The sequence below is a fragment of the Rhinolophus hipposideros genome, assembly GCF_964194185.1.
Source record: "Rhinolophus hipposideros genome assembly, chromosome: 20".
NCBI classification, from domain to species: domain Eukaryota; kingdom Metazoa; phylum Chordata; class Mammalia; order Chiroptera; family Rhinolophidae; genus Rhinolophus; species Rhinolophus hipposideros.
Genome location: NC_138066.1, coordinates 22,404,792 through 22,422,486, shown reverse-complemented (window position 1 = coordinate 22,422,486; position 17,695 = coordinate 22,404,792). Strand labels below are relative to the sequence as shown.

The 17,695-nt window shown below is 39.1% G+C and overlaps 2 protein-coding genes across 11 annotated transcripts in view; one reads left to right on the top strand and one right to left on the bottom strand.

Moving 5' to 3' along the window:
- Nucleotides 1–2,799, bottom strand: part of ACACA (acetyl-CoA carboxylase alpha) — a 255,219-nt gene extending 252,420 nt beyond the window's left edge. For 3 of the 7 annotated variants that reach the window (XR_013991990.1, XM_081029223.1, XM_081029225.1), the window contains exon 1: nucleotides 2,526–2,787. Coding sequence is in view for 4 of the 7 variants with exons in the window: in XM_081029223.1 (XP_080885349.1) it covers nucleotides 2,526–2,656 (131 nt within the window). In the remaining 3 variants the exon portion in view is untranslated. Of the gene's footprint in view, nucleotides 1–50; nucleotides 188–2,525 lie in introns of those variants that run through there. The other 4 variants (XM_081029227.1, XM_081029226.1, XM_081029229.1 and 1 more) reach the window with 4 other exon arrangements.
- Nucleotides 2,800–2,872: 73 nt separating this feature from the next.
- The window catches only part of TADA2A (transcriptional adaptor 2A), a 39,515-nt gene continuing 24,692 nt past the window's right edge, over nucleotides 2,873–17,695 (top strand). Inside the window, exons 1-6 of one of the 4 annotated variants that reach the window (XM_081029236.1) lie at nucleotides 3,099–3,173; nucleotides 5,374–5,494; nucleotides 7,604–7,680; nucleotides 7,840–7,946; nucleotides 9,128–9,187; nucleotides 16,302–16,393. In XM_081029236.1, the coding sequence (XP_080885362.1) occupies nucleotides 7,887–7,946; nucleotides 9,128–9,187; nucleotides 16,302–16,393 (212 nt within the window). In that variant the 5' untranslated portion in view covers nucleotides 3,099–3,173; nucleotides 5,374–5,494; nucleotides 7,604–7,680; nucleotides 7,840–7,886. Of the gene's footprint in view, nucleotides 3,317–5,373; nucleotides 5,495–7,603; nucleotides 7,681–7,839; nucleotides 7,947–9,127; nucleotides 9,188–16,301; nucleotides 16,394–17,695 lie in introns of all 4 variants that reach the window. The other 3 variants (XM_081029233.1, XM_081029235.1, XM_081029234.1) reach the window with 3 other exon arrangements.

The window sequence follows — 17,695 nt, the reverse complement described above, 5'->3', positions numbered from 1 at the left end:
TGCTTGGACCGCCAGTGAAAGCATAGATTGGATATAGCTTCTCTTTTTACCTTAGACATTTTGCCTGAGTGACTTCATCCATACCTTTGCCTTTACTTGCTTATTTCACAAATATCCGTCCAGGATGCACTTCTGGGCACTGAGGTTATAAAGAAGAAAAGACACAGTGTCTGTCCTCAAGCTCTGTCTAAAGAAGACACACATCCAAAGAAACAATTCTAATAACAATTATACAATTTTAGCCCCTGCCTCTCCTCTGAGCTCTGACCTCATATATGTCATTTCCACTCAGGTTGCAAAACACAGATCCAAAACAGAACTTTTAATTTCTCTTCCAAATCTGTTCTTCCTTCAGCTGGTATTATCTACTACACTGCTGAAGGCAAAAATTCAGAAAATCACTACCTTAATCAGTGCTTTCCTTCTCTCACTGTGCATTTTAATTTCTCCACATCTTCCTTAAGTACAATGACCAAATTCTTTTCTTACTTATATTTATTTACTTATTTATTTTTAATTAAAATTTATTGGGGTGACAATTTTTAGTAAAGTTACATAGGTTTCAGGTTTACAATTACATAGGTTTCTGTAATACATCATCTATATCTCACATTATGTGTTCACCCAGAGTCAGTTCTCCTTCCATCACCATATATTTGACCCCGTTTACCCTCTTCTAGAGCCCCCGTCACCCCTCTCCCCTTACCCTCTGGTAACACCTCAACTATCGTCTATGTCTATGAGGTTTTGTTTCTTCATTTGTTTCTCTTGTTCTTTTGTTGTTTTCAGTTTTATATACCACATGTCAGTGAAATCATATGGTTCTCTAGTTTTTCTGTCTGACTTATTTCGTTTAGCATGATAATCTCAAGATCCATCCATGTTGTCGCAAATGGTACTATTTCATCTTTTCTTATGGCTGAACAATGACTAAATTCTAATCAGGGCCTAACATCAATTAAAGAGAAAGGGTAATTTTCAGGTGCTTGAATGCAATGTTTTTAATGAATAGATCCTAGTATCATAAGGGACTGTTTTTTCCACAATAGTACAACATTAATGATTCATATTCAGTTTGTTGACAATCATGACGTTCAGATCTGGAGGTATGCCCTCGCCAGTCTCAAAAACTTTCAGTTTAGGTGAGAAAGACATGAAGCTAAGTCTTGAGTGTTTGACCCTATCTCCTCTTTGTGGAGAATGTGCGAGTAGTTATAAAAGTGTTAAGGTGTAGGTGAAACACGGATGTTAATAAACGATCTTTTCAACAATTGCTGTGTAAAGGGATAATTTATGCGTTAAAGGCCAATTTTAATGTTTCTACCACCTATTCTCCACACAGCTTCCAGAATGATCCTTTTAAAACAAATCTGATTATTCCTTAGCTCTCAACCCTTCCACGGCATTCTATCATATCTCAATAAAACCCAAAGTCCAATTACCAGATGATACATGATCGGACTTCTGCCTCTATTTCCCAACTTGTTTCTGTAATTTGCTGTGCTCCAACCACACTGGTCTCCGTGCTTCTTCTCCAAAATGCCAAGCGAGTCCCTATCTTAGGGCCCCTGCAATTGCCGTTTCTTGTCTCCTAGAATAGTTTCCCTCTGGAAATCCACAGAGCTGCCTCCCTCATTTAATGAATGATTAGATTTCTGCTTATGTGCTCTTCCACTAAGAGGCGTTCCCTGTCTATCACATCTAAAAGACCATACCCCATCACTCTTATCCTTTTATCTTGCTTTTCCCCCCATAAATCTTGCCCCATTACTGGGCATTATCTATTATGTATCACTATATTCCATGTATTACTTATTGTCAACCTCCCGTTATAAGAGGCAGGCTTTGTTTTGTTCACTGCTGAATTGCCAGGACGTAGAACAGTGTCCGCTCATTAAATATCTGTTGAATGAATGGATTTTCAGGTTCCATTTAATGTAAAACTACTCTGCATTGATTGATATGATGCGTAGAAAAATGTAAGAGCGCACAGCAAAATGTTAACTGTTTATTGAACACGGTGGGAGGGAGCTCCTTTTCACATTTTTGCTAGTGAAATTTTTTTTTTTTGTAACAAGATGAACTTGTTTTACTCAGACACTAAAAAAAATAAAGAGGCCATATGGAAATTTTAGAATCCATAAGTGAATTCTAAAATTCAAAAAGAGGTCGGGCAATGTTATGACAGACAGACGTTTTTCTTTATCTTTTTTGTTTCTCTTTTTTTTTTTCTTCTTCTTTAAGACAGACTTCTAAGTAGACGTAACAGCAGAATGGTTAACACAGACCACAGTCTGAATCCCCTTCCCCAGCACTTTGTAGCAGCGTGATCGCAAGTTATTTATGTATAAGCCAGAGTCGACATGTCCTCCCCTGGAAAACGGGCATAGCGCCGACGTCGTAAGGTGATTTTTGAAGATTTCATGAGACCATGTATGTAACCTCCTTTGCACAATGAGTGGCATGCAATAAATACTTGACATATAGCAGCTATTATAATAGTAGTAAGAGAGGTCGGGACATACCTAGCCCTCAAGATTGACATCAGAGTGGACCACCACATCCTCCCATCACCGTGCGCCTCAATCGGGGCCTCTGAAGCCCAAAGAGGGGACGGTGCTTTCCAAAGAAGACAAGTTCGACGTTCCAGACGCATCGGAATAAAACGTCCCCTGTTCACCCTTACACCATTCGGTCTGGTAAATCCACGAGCAGCACTCCCAAGACCGGATTCCACGGGCGGCCACAGCTCGCCGTCCTCGGGCCCACTCCCTTAGCCTCGATTTCCTCCGCTGCCACAGGAGCGAGAGTGTTAAACACACAAAAGCAGGACCGGCCCGGCCCGCCCCACCTCGCGGCACCACGCCCCGGCCAGCCTCTGGCGACCAGAAACGCACCTCACGGGAAAAGTGATCACTGGTCAGACGCAAAGTCAGGCAAAGGGCTCACCCGCGTCCTCTCAGGCCTCTGACAGAGGACAGTGACAGGCGCGCGGCACGAGACAGGGGCCACGAAGGCCAGGGAGGGGAAGGGGCGGAGGCGACGGGCGCGCGGCACGCTGCGGGCCCGCGAGGGGCCCGGGCGCGCTCACCCCGCTCGGGAGCGAGCACGCAAGCCCAGTGGCGCGCACGCGGCTGGCGGCTCCTCTGCGCACAGGAGGGGGACACCGCGAGGTGAGGCACGAGGCGCCGCAGGGCGGGCGGCGGCGGCGGCGGGGTGCGAGCCCCTCTAGCCGGCCGAGGAGGAGGCGGGGAGCGCGAGGTTCTGTGGCGATCGGGGTTAGGCTGCAACTCCCTCGGCTGGGGCGACGCGGCGGGTAGGCGGGCGTGCGGCGCCGGGCCACGTCGCGCTGTGGGGGAGGGCGGCGCGGGGCGGGGCATCACCCCTTGGGTCCCGCCCCGCGGGGAGGGGCGTCTAGCCGACTGGCCGGCCCTGCGCTGTCTCAGCCTCGGTGTTTCCGTTCCTGCGGTGGAGCGTGTAACTACGTTAACAGCCACCGTGTGTCAGGTCCTTACGGACGTTTCCCAGTGAGTTTTCAAGTAGGCCTTCCCAAGTAGGTATTCCGTCTACTTTTTAGAGCTGAGGCTGGCCGAGGCTCGGCTAAAATGACTTGCCCAAGGTCATACAGCTAATAAAGAAGGAAAGGATTTGAACCTTGTCTGCAGAACTGCACAGCCTGCCCCTGTCCTCTGTACCACACTTACTGCTGTTCTCCACGTTACTTTCCCTTCTCCCAGTAACAGCTTTGAGTTTGGCAAATGTTAATTTGGAGCCTGCACCCATCCTTTCTTCGGTGGGTGTTAGTGTCGGAAATGTCTCTTGTGAGAAGAAGGGAGAGGAAGAAAGAAGATTGTGCTTATTGCAATATTGTGCTTAGGCCATGGAGATGTTGATCAGGCTGTCTATACATCCTTTACTTGACCCTCTCCACTAACCTCGGTGGAAATTGTGTTGCTGTTCACCCGCCTCTAAGGCATTGCACAAGTAACATGATCTTTCAGGGCTTCCTGTCCTTCTGCGAAAAAGTGGGACGCCTCCGGTTGTGAGGATTCAAAAAGACAATCCAAATACAGTGGTGCCACAATACCTGGCATGTGAGAAAAGTTCGGTAACTGTTGGCCACTATTTTATTACCAAGTGCATAAAACCCTTTGCTAAACTCATTTTTCTTCAAAGACTAACTTGTTCTGAGACGAGAGCAGAGGGATAATTATTCCCACGCAGCCCACCCCCCAAAAAACAGGTTCATCGACAGCCATGTTATCTGAGTGTTGATACACTTAATGATGAATTACTCCCCAGCCTTAAAATACCTGGTGAAAGAAGTCACTTCAGAAGAACCAAACGTAAATTAACCGTTTGAAGAACTAACATTTATCCATTACATTTGTGTTTACTGAGTTCTTTTTGTGTGTTTGGCATTGTGCTTGGTACTTGGAAGCATACAGATTTGTGTTGGACATAGTTCCTGCTTTCATTTACTCTAAAAATGGAGAAAAATAGGTATTCATACGTAATCCTCACAAAGTAGAATGTAAAAAAATGCCGTAAAAGTGATAGACAAAAGGTGATGATGGGAGTATAGAAGGAGGGATGTTTTCTTGGCTTAGTGTAAAATACATACTTGTATTTCTGCCTTAAAGAAGATACTGTGTACATTGTACATACCTATGAAATATTTGTTCAAGGAGTAAATTGAACAAATGCATGTTGTAATGGATAGGATTCCTGGGTTTCTAGTAACAGACACTTATTCATATATTAAAGTGTTATTGGAAAGAGAGAAATGAGAAAAAGAAGAAAACTAAACAGTTTAGCCACCCTTGGGGATTCGGATCTCAACAGCCAGAGCTCATGGACCAAATTCCTTGACTAGTCAATAACTGAACTCCAACTACCTTCTATCCTTGTATGTCTTATTCATGATTCAGATTTCTCTGAGATCTAGTCGTTTGAGCTGTCATGGGGGTAGAGAACGGAGTATTGCCAGTGGCGACCCCACCAGAACCATATGAAATTAGAGTCTATTTCCCTAAGGAAATGGGGCTAAGGAGAGAAATGAGGCCAAGAAGAGAAAATCAGTAGTAGTTTACTAGGGAAATGTCGCCTTTGTAAAGGGCTTACTATGGTCCAGGCACCATGGTACATTATTTGTATGGATTTTGATATTTAATCCTTACAACAGCTCTGTGAGATAGATACTATTATATCATACCCATTTTACAGAAGGGGAAACAGGCTTATAGAAATAAAATATTTTCTTAGTGTCACAAAGCAAGGATGTGGTAGAGTTGAGTACGTTGCATTATCTTTTCTTTCTCTTACTTATTCGAATTATTTCCTGATCCATGTGCCACTTTGGTTTGTTCATAGGGGGACATCAAGCTTTGGTGTATGTGTTGACCAGTTCTGAAATCTCCTTGAAGGAGCACTGCATTGAGGAAGATCAAAGTCTCTGCCAATTAGGGAATGGACCGTTTGGGTTCCTTTAGCAGTAAGTACTATGTGAACAAGTCTCAGGTGAATATTAATAGCAAACTGTAGTGGAACTTGGTCAAAGAAGAACAATAAGCATTTTGAAGTTAAAGTCCTGTGAATCTGATCTTAAAGGAATAAGAGTCTCAAATCAAAATAAAATCAACCAATACGTAATATAAGTGGGTTCAATCAATGAGATTGCCCACTGAACACATGACAAACGTATCACCTAGGTTTTACAAGAAAACTAAGCTCAGCTAGACCAGGCATAGTATGATTAACCCACAAAAGCATTTGGATTTCTCTTTAGCACCAATAACATATTTGTGATGCCTTGATAAGAAATAATGTCTGTGGTAGAATAAAGGAAATGCGCCTCTCCCCATTTCAGAGTAAACCACAGGATAATAATAATGCAGAGAAATATGGTGTATGTGTGAGATAAATTCAGGCAGCCACAACTATAGAGAAAAATAGTGCTTTTTCGCTCATTCTGAAGGTAAGAGATTTGGCAGAAATAGAAATCCATTGGTAGATGTTAGTAGTATCCCAATGAGAAGAATCAAAAACGTTATTTTTGGGTGTTGTTTCCTTTTCAGCAATTTTTTATAGGGGCTCTAATTTACTCTCTCATCACACTCTATATAAACTTAGTACAAAATAAAGTCTTCAAACACATCTGGTTCAAATTTCTCATTTTGCACATGGAAAAAGAACCTAAATTAATTGTCCCTCCCCTTTTTAAAAATAATTTTTAAACTTTTTACTTGGAAGTAATTTTAAACTTACAGGAAAGTTAGAAGACTAAGAATAGTACAAAGGATACCTGTACACCTTTCATTAATCTTTTACTCCATTTGCGTGCTTTCTCTCTCTTTCTTTCTCTATATATGTATTTATTATATATTGACAAATATATGTAGACATACACACACCCCTTTTTTTTCTGAATCATCTTGGAAACTGCAACTTTAAGTAAAACGACGTATAAGAGACTAATTCTACCATAGGCTAATTGATGTAAACAAGAGTTAAGATCCTGTGGCGTGTTTCTGGTCACAAAAACATCACCAAACTTCTAAATAAAGACTCAGAACACTTCTAATATTAAACATTGACATAAATGCAAGCTGTATATATATTTAAGAAAGATGAATAAAAACAAGTAAGATAGTAATTCTTTTCCAACCCACTTGTTCCAGTTCAGTGTTGAGGGTGGCTAGAGCCTATTCTGGCAGCTCAGGGCACAAGCTGGGAACCGACCCAGGACAGGACGCCCTCCCACCGCAGAGCACACACACACACACCCCACACTCACTCACACTGTGATAATTTAGACGCCAGTTGACTTCACATGTACATCTTTGGGATGAGGGAGGAAACTGGAGTGCCGGAGAAAACGCAACAGACTTGGGGAGAATGTGGAAATTCTGCACACTGGCTCCAGCCAGGAATTGATTTTTTTTTCTGTCATCAACGTTGTAACAAAATGACATTGAAGGAAAAAAATGTTATCTGAAGACCAGCTGAATATCTTGGCCCTTTATTCCTAAGTACTTTAGGGTTTATTTCCTACTAGGTATATTTTATTATATAACCTCAGTAGTGTTATCAACTTCAGTAAATTCAACATTAGACAAAAATGCTTTTATCTAACCTACTGTCTGTTTGGGGTAACCGGGGACACACAGATCTGCATTTTTATGACTTTAGAGAGTGTGGATTTTATGCCTTACCTTAATATTTAAGAGCCGTGCTGTCAGTGGCACTGAAGGAAGGTCTGTTATGTTCTGTTCTTAATGTGGGAGAAAAGGAGGGCGCTTTCCTGGGTTTAATTCCCAACTCAAAGATAACGAGTATATCCCAAGACATATACTTAAAGAAGTTTCCCCCCCATTTTTTATTATGAAAATTTTCAAACTTACAGAAAAGTTGAAAGAACAGTACAGTGATTACTTGTTGTCCCCTACCTAGACTCAACAATCATTAACATTTTATCAGATTTTCTTTATCTGTAAATATATATGTGATATGTAGGTGTGTGACATTTTTATCCCCTAAAAAAGTTAGTTGTGGGTATTATGAAACTTCCCATTAAAACTTGTGTTTGTAAATTTCTCTGCAGGGGCCTTATCTGTTTAGATGCTGTTTGCAGTAATACGTACACTGTAGGAAGAAACAAAGCTGCCCTGCAGTAAAAAGGCACATAATTTTTGTTTTTTCTTATTTTGAATGAGCTAATCTTGTCTCCATGAACTTTTCAATATAGCTCACTACCTATCATTTGAAGATTTTCAGCTTCTAGCTCTTAAGATAATCATAAGGTGTTTTGAAGCTAGTATGTTTTTCGTTTTGTTCTAGATGATCCCTCTGATAAGCCACCTTGCCGAGGCTGCTCCTCCTACCTCATGGAGCCTTATATCAAGTGTGCAGAATGTGGGCCGCCTCCTTTTCTCCTCTGCTTACAGGTAACTCATTAAGTAGAGGCTTGCCTCTCCTTGCCTAGTTTTAAGGATATAGTAAATTCAGAGATGACTATCACTTGCCCAGAAGGACCATACCTTATTAAATCTATTGCTTCCAGTCAATCTTCCAGTACACATTTTACCAGTGAAAAGTTGGGGAACAGAGCAAGTGGATGAGATAGACTGTTGAATACCGGCATACCTTGGAAATATTGTGGGTTCATTTCTAGACCACTGCGATAAAGCAGGTATTGCAATAAAGCGAGTATTGCACTAAAGCAAGTAAGAATTTTTTGCTAATAGAAGGTCTTGCCTTCAATCTATAAAAAACACAATATCTGTGAAAAGCAATAAAGTGAAACAGTAAAACGGGTTATGCCTGTATTCCACATCTCTGTATCAACCTAATGCTTAACACTGTTTTTGCCAATAGATTTAAAGTATTGGGACTACAGGAAACAGAATTGGAGGCTTATTCTTTTTGATAGCACTTATGACCCTGTTTATTGTCTTACTGAATAGTGATCTTTGGGCAGGTGACAAACAAAGGAACAAACCATTTTGTGGATGATGAGGGTAATAATAATAATAATTATAAGTGTTTATCCTGTGCCCGGCACTATTTTTAGTACTTTACATGAATTAACTCTTAAATCATCATTACAACCCTATAAAGTATGAGCAGAGAGAGGTTAAGTAATTTGCTCAAGATCACACAATAAATACCATATTTTATCGATCCAAGACTATTGATTATAAGAAGCATTCCAATTTCAGAAATGTAAAAATGGCTAGTGGAAGTTATATACTTTTTATTATAAGATGAATTCTCATTTCAGAGTTTAAAAATTCTCATTTCATGAAAAAAACATGTCTTGGAATTGCTAAAATATGGTAAGCATGGAGCCAAAATTCAAATTTAGGCAGTCTGTTTCCAGGGTTTATGCTCTTATCAAAGGAATAATTGTCGTAGGAAAAAGAATTTTTTTCAGATTATTGTTTTTTCTCTGTGAGAGCCACTGAAAAGCTGTGATCATGAATATAATCATCCTATTATGGATGCAGACAAGATTAAATGAATTCTTAAAAACTCATCACAAGAGTAAAATACCCCCAAGCCATCTTCTATAAGATAGCATTTCAAAAAGTAGCTTTTTGGTAACTTAATTTTCCTTTTTTTGCAGTGTTTCACTCGAGGATTTGAGTACAAGAAACATCAAAGTGATCATACTTATGAAATAATGGTAATAATGAAGTTGCAGGAAATTTCTGTTTAGATTTCAGGTTTTATACTGGGAATTAGTCTTTTCTTCATCTCCAAGTATCTCTCCCTTTTCTTTCCTTTTCTTCTGAATCAGGTAATTATTACCCAAAATACTAAGGTATTTTTCAGTCCAAAAAATCATTTTATATACTCAGATTTTTGTTTCAAATTTAGAAGGAATTTAAAGGAAGTACTTTTTTTGAGGTTTACTGATATAAGGATAAAAATTACACTGCTATTTAGGCTCATTGATAAACATATAGTAGATGTGTTTTGGCTAATGGTATTTTTATGTGTTTCATGTGGGTAGTGATGTTTATGTTTGGTATTCCATCCCCCTTCCTTGGGGAAGTTAGTTACCTTTTGAGAGTTAAGTTTAAAATAAACACAGAGTGAATGATACAATACATGAAATCACTTTAAAGAGGCAAGACTGGCTGATAGGCCAGAGTAAGGCCTGGCTGTAATTTGCTTATATTATCATCTCTAAAGAAGGAATGAAAGGCAGATGTACTTCCAAACTCAAGCCAGAGGAATGGGCACTTTGATAAGCCAAAGTGAACATCTGATCTGCTTGGCAGGTATATGTACCTTTGTAAAGATAGTTTTGTCAGTTACCAGAGTATAACGCGTAGTTCACCAAGTAGTTTTCTTAAATTCAGCCTCCCATGTAGTTTTTCTTACAGGAAAGAATGCTGGCTGGGACATCTACATGCCAGTAACAATTTCACCTTGTGGATTAAGCCACTGACACTTGTATTTGTTTTCTATTGCTGCCATGACAAATTACCAAAACCTGGCTTAAGACAACACAAGTGTATCATCTCACAATTCTATAGGTCAGAAGATCATTAGGCTTAGCTGGTTTTCTCCAGGTCCCATAAGGCTGAAATGAAGGTGTTGGCCAGCCTGGGCTTTTATCCGGAGGCCCTCGGGGAGAAGCCACTTCCAATTCACTTCTATTCTCATTCAGGTTGACAGAATTCACTGCCTTGAGGTTGTGGGACTGATGCCACTGTTTCCTTATTGGTTAGGACTTGCTCTCTGCCTGTAGGCTTCTGGCCCCCTTTCTCCGTATTCAAAGCCAGCAATGGTAGGGAGTCCTTGAGAGTTATTGATGAATTGCTTGGAGTCTCTGACCTCTCCTTCTGCTTTATCTCTCCGGTGCAGTATCTCTCTGACTTCTGCCTCCCACTTCTACTTTTAGGGTCCATGTGATTATATTGGGCCCATCTGGATATTCCAGGATAATCTCCCTATTCTAGCTTAATCCCATCAGCAGAGTCCATTTACAGCGATACGTAGTTAGTGTTTGATAATCAAGGGACCATCTTGGGAGTAGAAGGGGTCATCTTTAGAATTATGCTTCCCACAGCACTATAGTATATCTACTTTAGCCTCTTAAAAGTTTGGAAAGGGTGAATCAACATCTCTGAGTCTGATTATTTGTGGCGTCCTATTAAGATGAATTTCTGGGCCTGTAATGCTGATAGTCAGATCATGGTCCATAATGAATTAATCAAAAAAATGCTCCTTAGTAAGAGCTCTTGGCAGCCAAATAACTGGCTAGCCTTCCCCTATCTCTCTCAAAATGCCTTAAGTCTTCTAAATACTTTCTTCACTAATTATAAGACTTGGAATACATTTTTTTATATTAGACTTTGGTTTTAAGAGCACTTGATAGATTCACAGCAAAATTGAGTAGGAAGTACAGAGATTTCCAGTATATCCACTGCCCCCACAAACGCTTAGCCTTCCCTGTTATCAGCATCCCCCACCAGAGGGGTGCATTTGTTATAATAGATGAACCTACACTGACACGTCATTGTCACCCAAAGTCCATAGTTTGCATTAGGGTTCACTCTTAGTGGTGTACATTGTGTGGGTTTGTACAAATATATGTCATGAATCCACCATTATAGTGTCATACAGAAAAGTTTCATGGCCCTAAAAGTTCTTTATACTCTGCCTATTCATTAATCCCTCCCCTTAATTCCTGGCAAACACTTATATTTTTATGGTCTCCATCCTTTTTTTCCAGAATATCATATGGTTGGAATCATATACTATACAGCCTTTTCAGATTGGCTTCTTTCACTTAGTAGTATGTATGTAAGTTTCCTGCGTGTCTTTTTATGGCTCGATAGCTCATTTCTTTTTAGTGCTGAATAATACTCCATTATCTGGATGTACCACAGTTTATCCATTCACCTGCTGAAAAACACCTTGTTTGCTTCCCAAGTTTGGCAATTATGAGTAAAGCTGCGATAAACATCCACGCACAGGTTTTTGTGTGGACATGTTTTCAACTTCTTTGGATAAATACCAAGGAACTTGATTGCTGGGTCACATGGTAAGAGTATGTTGTTTTGTAAGAAACTGCCAAACTATCTTCCAAGGTGGCGGTATCATTTTTGCATTCCCACCAGCAGTGAATGAGAGTTCCTGTTGTTCCACATCCTCACCAGCATTTGATGTCTGTTCTGGATTTTGGCCATTCGAATAGGTGTAAAGTGGTAACTCGTTTTAAGGCATTTCTCTGATAACATATGATGTGGAACATCTTTTCATATCAATAAATGTTTTCCCCTTTTGTTAATTGCAAAATGAGCAGAGAGAGGTTAAGTAATTTGCTCAAGATCGCACAATAAATACTATATTTTATCAGATCCAAGACACTATTGATTATAAGAAGCATTCCAATTTCAGAAATGTAAAAATGGCTGATGGAAGTTACATACTTTTTATTATAAGATGAAACCTCTTACAAGTGTGGTTAGAGTAGCTATGGCTTTGAGTTCATTTTGCCTAGGTTATTAGATCTTCAGAAAGCTGGTTTATTTTTCCCAAATTCACACAAGCATGCCTAGAACCAGAATACAAATTTATTCATTTGAATTGTGAAAATAATTCCTTCAAGAATAATTAAGTATAGGTTGAGTAGATTGATGGTTATCAATCTACTGTAGGAAAGCCGACCATGAGCTCTCCTTAACTGTTCTGGGCACAGTGCCTTTTGCATAATGCTGAAAGCACTATGTTTCATTCCAAGTTCACTTAATTCTTACTACATCGTCCTTTTCTCACATATTCAATACCCATACAAACACATTTCAGAATTCTATCTTTTACTTTAGGGAGCTTTTGGAGGTCCTAATAATCCATTTTTTCCTGCCAGTTTTATTTATTCCCAGATCAGGAAAAGAAGAATCTTTTCTTCAGTAGGAATGGTGATCAAATTTTGGCTTTCTACACATGAAGCCACTAAACACTTGATTTTATTTATTTATTTATTTATTTATTTATTTATTTATTTATTTATTTATTTGGCATATGAAGCTTCAGAAAACTTGAAATGGTTTTCAGTACTTTTGTCATCTCACAGTGCTATATTTTTGGAAGTTACTCATGCTGTGGTGGGTGGTGCGTTAAGATTTCTGAGTTCTATGGCTATTTTTGTCTTATAATTCTTAGAACCTTGAACAAATGAAGACACCACTTTCTGCCACACCCTTTATATCAGTGATTCTGAAACCTTAGTGCATAAGGACCACCTAAGAGCTTCTTAAAAATGTGAATTCCTAGGCCCAGCTGTTAGAGATTCTGATTCCGTAGGGCTGAGATTGGGTCCAGGAATTGAATAACAGTGATAAAACTTTTAAGGAAAATTGTATTATGCCCATTTATTTATTTTTGGTGTAGAAAAGTCTTTCCTACTTATCTCACAGTAAAGTTGGGGAGAGCTAATTAGTATTCTAAAACACAGTTTTAGAAATACCATACATTCTTCAACTATGAATTGTCATATTTACATGTATTCATGGCACTGGCCATATTGAGTGATTATTATGAATTTAAGGTAGACATAAACTCTGAAGTTTCTCTTTTTGATCTCACAGTACCTCATGTGCTAAGCATATTTATAGTATATGCTCAGATAAAAACGTATTGCTTATTAGGAGGGTAATTTCACAAATTACAGATTTTTTTTGTCATTAACAAAAGATATAACAATTTCTAAATGCCTGTATAACCTGAAGGTCTCATGTCACTTTTTTTTTTTTTTAATGTATAGAAAATTTCAAGCATACACTAATAGGGAGAAAGGTGTTTCAGTTATTGATTGCTACCTAACAGCTACCGCAAAACTTTGTAGCTTAAAATAACAGCCATTTTATTATCTCTCACACTTGTGTGGGTCAGGAATTCAGATTGAGCATGGTGAGGGTCACTTCCAGTTTCACATGATGTGTTGGGGTTAGAAGTCCAAGGGACTTTTTCACACACTCCCGGCACCTCAGGAGGATGGCTTGAATAGGTTGGGAGTTAGCTGGACTCTCTTAACTGCCCTGCCTTGGTGCTTTTCCAGGTAATCTTAGGGTCTCTCTCTCCATGTGGCCTCTCCACATGGTCTTTCCAACGAGAGGAGGCTAGATTTCCTACATGGTGGCTCAAGAATCCCAAGAGCTAAAAGTGGAAGCTGTCAGGCCTTCTTAAGCAAGTCACAGGTCCAGTCCATACTTCCCATAAATGGGAAGAGACCACACGAGGGATGTGAATTCTAGGAGAAATTCATCAGAGGCCACCATTGTAGCCAACTACCACAGATAATATAATAAATTCTCATATACCTGTCACTAGCACTTAAAATTATCAACTTGTGGCCTATCTTATCGCATCTAAACCCCCAACCTTCCACATTATTTTGACGCAAATCCCCTAGATATTATATCACTTCATCTGTAAATGTTCTATTAGATCTCTCTAAAAGTAATTCTGGTCACTTTTCACATTTCCGCAGCCATCTCATAAAAGCTTTTAAGAAATATGCACCCTTCTCCACCCCTGAAACAATCACTGTTATATTTATCACTATAGATCAGTTTTGCCTATCCTAGAACTGTATGTAAATGGATTGCAGTATGTGTCTGCTTTCTTTCACTCAGCATATTTTTCGAGATGTAGTCATGTTATGTATAGTAGTTCATTCTTTTTTGTTTCTGAGTAATATTCCACGGTGAAAATATAACCGTTTGTTTATCCATTCCTTTGATGGACACTGGCCTCATTTTTGACTGTCATGAATGAAGCTGCTGTGAACATTCTTGTGTAAGACTTTCTGTGACTATGTATTTTCATTTTTCTTAGGCTAAATACTTAGGAATGGTATTGCTGGGTCATAGAATAAATTATTAACTTTCAAGAAACTGTCAAAAAGTTTCCTAAGTGGTTGTATCATTTTAAACCTCCACTAGCAGTGTCTGAGAGTTGTGATTGCTCCACATGCTTTCCAACTTTTGATGGTCAGCTTCTTCATTTCAGCTGTTCTTATGGGTATCACAAGTATCTAGTGGTATGAATTTTTTTTAAACGTTTACAGTTTATTCTAATTATGGTACCAATAAGGTCCATTATGGTACAAATAAGGCATTCCAGTTGGTTGCCTGTGATAGATCTTCTATTCTGTTGGTTCTCCCCCGTCCCGCTTTCATTTCTTATAGTTTATTTTATTAAAAATCAAAGGAACTTGTCTTATAGATGGTAGTACAGGCAGGATTTTGCTGATTGATGTGTTCCTCTGCCTTCCATGTGTCCTGTAAATTGATAGTTGCATTTAGTGGCTATATCAGGTTCATTTATGATCATCGTCTAGATCTATTTATCGGGTATTGCAAAGTAGTTATCTTTAATTCTGTCTCTCCTTTTATGAGTAAAAATTAATTCTATAAAAAGAAACTTCTCATCATTATCTATGTGATCACCCTGAGGTAAAGTTTATACGGGAAAGGCAAGATAAACACCTAATTCTTTCCCTTTATTTTCACTATTTTTGAAAACACAAGTTGGTTTCCTGGCATCCTCCAGATACTTATAATATTTGATGTGTTTCAATTCTTTGCAGTTATTATCCTTATTAATGTTCAAAATGTTCCATTTTTAATTAGTGGGAGCCTCTACAAGTTGGCATCTTGAGTCTTCTTAATCTTTGAGGTCTTCTTTGCTTTCCAGTGTGACAAAATGTTCCAGTCTCATCTTGTACATTTCGTGACCCAAAGCTGGAATCAGCTTTTACTTCAAGGAGTCTAGTTCCTTTAGTGGGAAATAGTATTTAGAGACCACATACTGGGCACTAGAAACACTCATTGCTACTGGGTTGGTCATTGTTTCTAGACCTTTCCAGTGGACAGTGTTTGGAAATTACTCTTTTAAGACAAAATGCATCATGAGTTTATACTAAAGCGTTCAATTCAAATACAAGACTACTGGTTTTTATGTAAACCCATAGATCTTATATCGATATCTTTTTTCCCCAAGCCAAAAGTCCTACCACGCAATGACGCCCACACAATTGTTTATTTGCTTTACCCAATAACACATCCACATACAAGAATCTCAGAATATACCAACACTACTGAAAACCGTTTAAGATTTATTTTATTTTTTATTTTTTTGGCAGTTCCTTTTAAGGTATATCCTACTGCAGATGTATACTCACATTTCTGTGTTTTAAAGTCATTTGGGATAGTTTCCTTCTATGTGATTGTGCCTAAAATTAATTCATATGTTTGTTACGTTTTATTTTTAATTCTTAAGATTTTAAAATATAATAATTATGTACAGTATTTACGTTTTCAAAGTCAAATATGCAAAACAAGGACTATTTGGAGAGGTCTAGCTTCTATCCGTGTCCTTTCCACCCTGTTCTCTCTCTCCCTTCCCCATAGGTTGCTTTTTTTTTTTTAACATATGATTTAGTCTTCTATTTAAAAATAAATATACACACATTTGCATTCCCCTCTTTCTTAGCTAAATGGTTGCATACTGTAATAGTTATCTCTGCCTTTGTGCTAAGTTTTAAAAATATATTTCTCCATGAGTTATATAGTATCAATGCATGATAATATTTTTTGGAGACACCTGTAGCTGATGGTGGAAATAGGGGTAGGGGAGGTAGACAACAAATAAGAATGTACTTTAGATACCCCCTCAATACCATGAGAATGACAGTCATTTAACTATAAATTAGTGTTATAGTTAAGGTTGCTAGGTTCCATTTCTATATCTGTTCTTAGGCAAATCTTTTTCCTCCTTAGACCTCAGATTTTCCTGTTCTTGACCCCAGCTGGACTGCTCAAGAAGAAATGGCCCTTTTAGAAGCTGTGATGGACTGTGGCTTTGGAAACTGGTAAGATCTTGGTATTAGGGGTTGTCCTACCCTGGTGGCCTCAGAGAAGAAGGTGCTCTTGAAGGATAAAGGGAGGAGCCTCAGAAAGAGGAGTCTGAGGACCATATGTTGCTTTTCTATTGCCCCGTGACTTAGAAATGCCTCCCAGGGATGTGGGATGTTTTTGTGGTCTATGACTGGGCAGCCCTAAAAAGGCCACTTTGGATGTACCAACTCAGGGAAGGTTGGTTATTCCTTTCTGAAGAGTGGGGGGAGTTTAGACTTGCTCCTTTCTCATATTTTGAAGTTTTCTTGGCTATAGATGCCCTTGTCATTAACTGAGTCAGACTTTAGGTAGACAGTCGTAGCTTACCTAAGATTCAAGTTTGACAGACTTCTTTTTTGCCTTCCCTGTTTTTAGCTTTCAAACGCCTGCCTTAGACCACGTTTGGTAGAATTGAACAGCAATCATTGCTGTTACCCTAGGCAGCAACAACACAATAATACCACCACCTTCATTTTTCCCTTTTGGGTGTACTTTGACACTGATGATAGCATTTTGTGAGCTAGAGATCAGAGGCATTATTAAATATGTTTGTTCATGAAGAATCTGAAGCTTAGGGAGTAAGAATGATTTCTCATGCTCACATAGCGTGTTAGTGAAGGACTCTTAACTAGATCCTCTCTGCCCTGACTTTCTAGTGAGTGTAATCTTCCCTGCTATTAATAGAACAGGTTGTCTGTGCTGCCTCCCTTATGTCGAGGGCCCTGAAGAAAGAGACTTGAATTCAGTTCACTTTTTGCTTGTATTAATATTTATTCATTCAGCGTTTATTAAGCATCATAAAATATCGTGGGCTGCAGGGACTACCAAAAAAGATAGAAAAAGGGATCACTCGTGAGACGCTAATCATCTTTGGTTCATTTTTTGCTTGCACTCGTAACACTCTAAAATGGGCTAATCCTCCCTGACCCCCTGCCCTCTTAGCAAAGACCATAAAAAAGATTGTTGTTTCTCTATCCACTGTGAGTAGAGCACAGAGCTTGGTGGTGAGGGTGCTAGAGCTAAGAATTATGACATTGATTCTGCTCTCAAGAAGTTTATGGTCTAGTAGGGGAATCAGATGATTAAAGTACACAAAGCAGAATGTAGTAATTCCGGAGGAGAACGAGTGAAATACTGTGGAAGAGAGGGGACTTTTGAGAGATTCACCTGTACCTCTCTATCATCTGGGCTAGGAGTCAGAAATCTCGAGAACAAATTCTGGATTTGTCAAATATGTGCTTTGTGTTCCTGAGCAAGTTTCTTAATCTCTTTAGGCC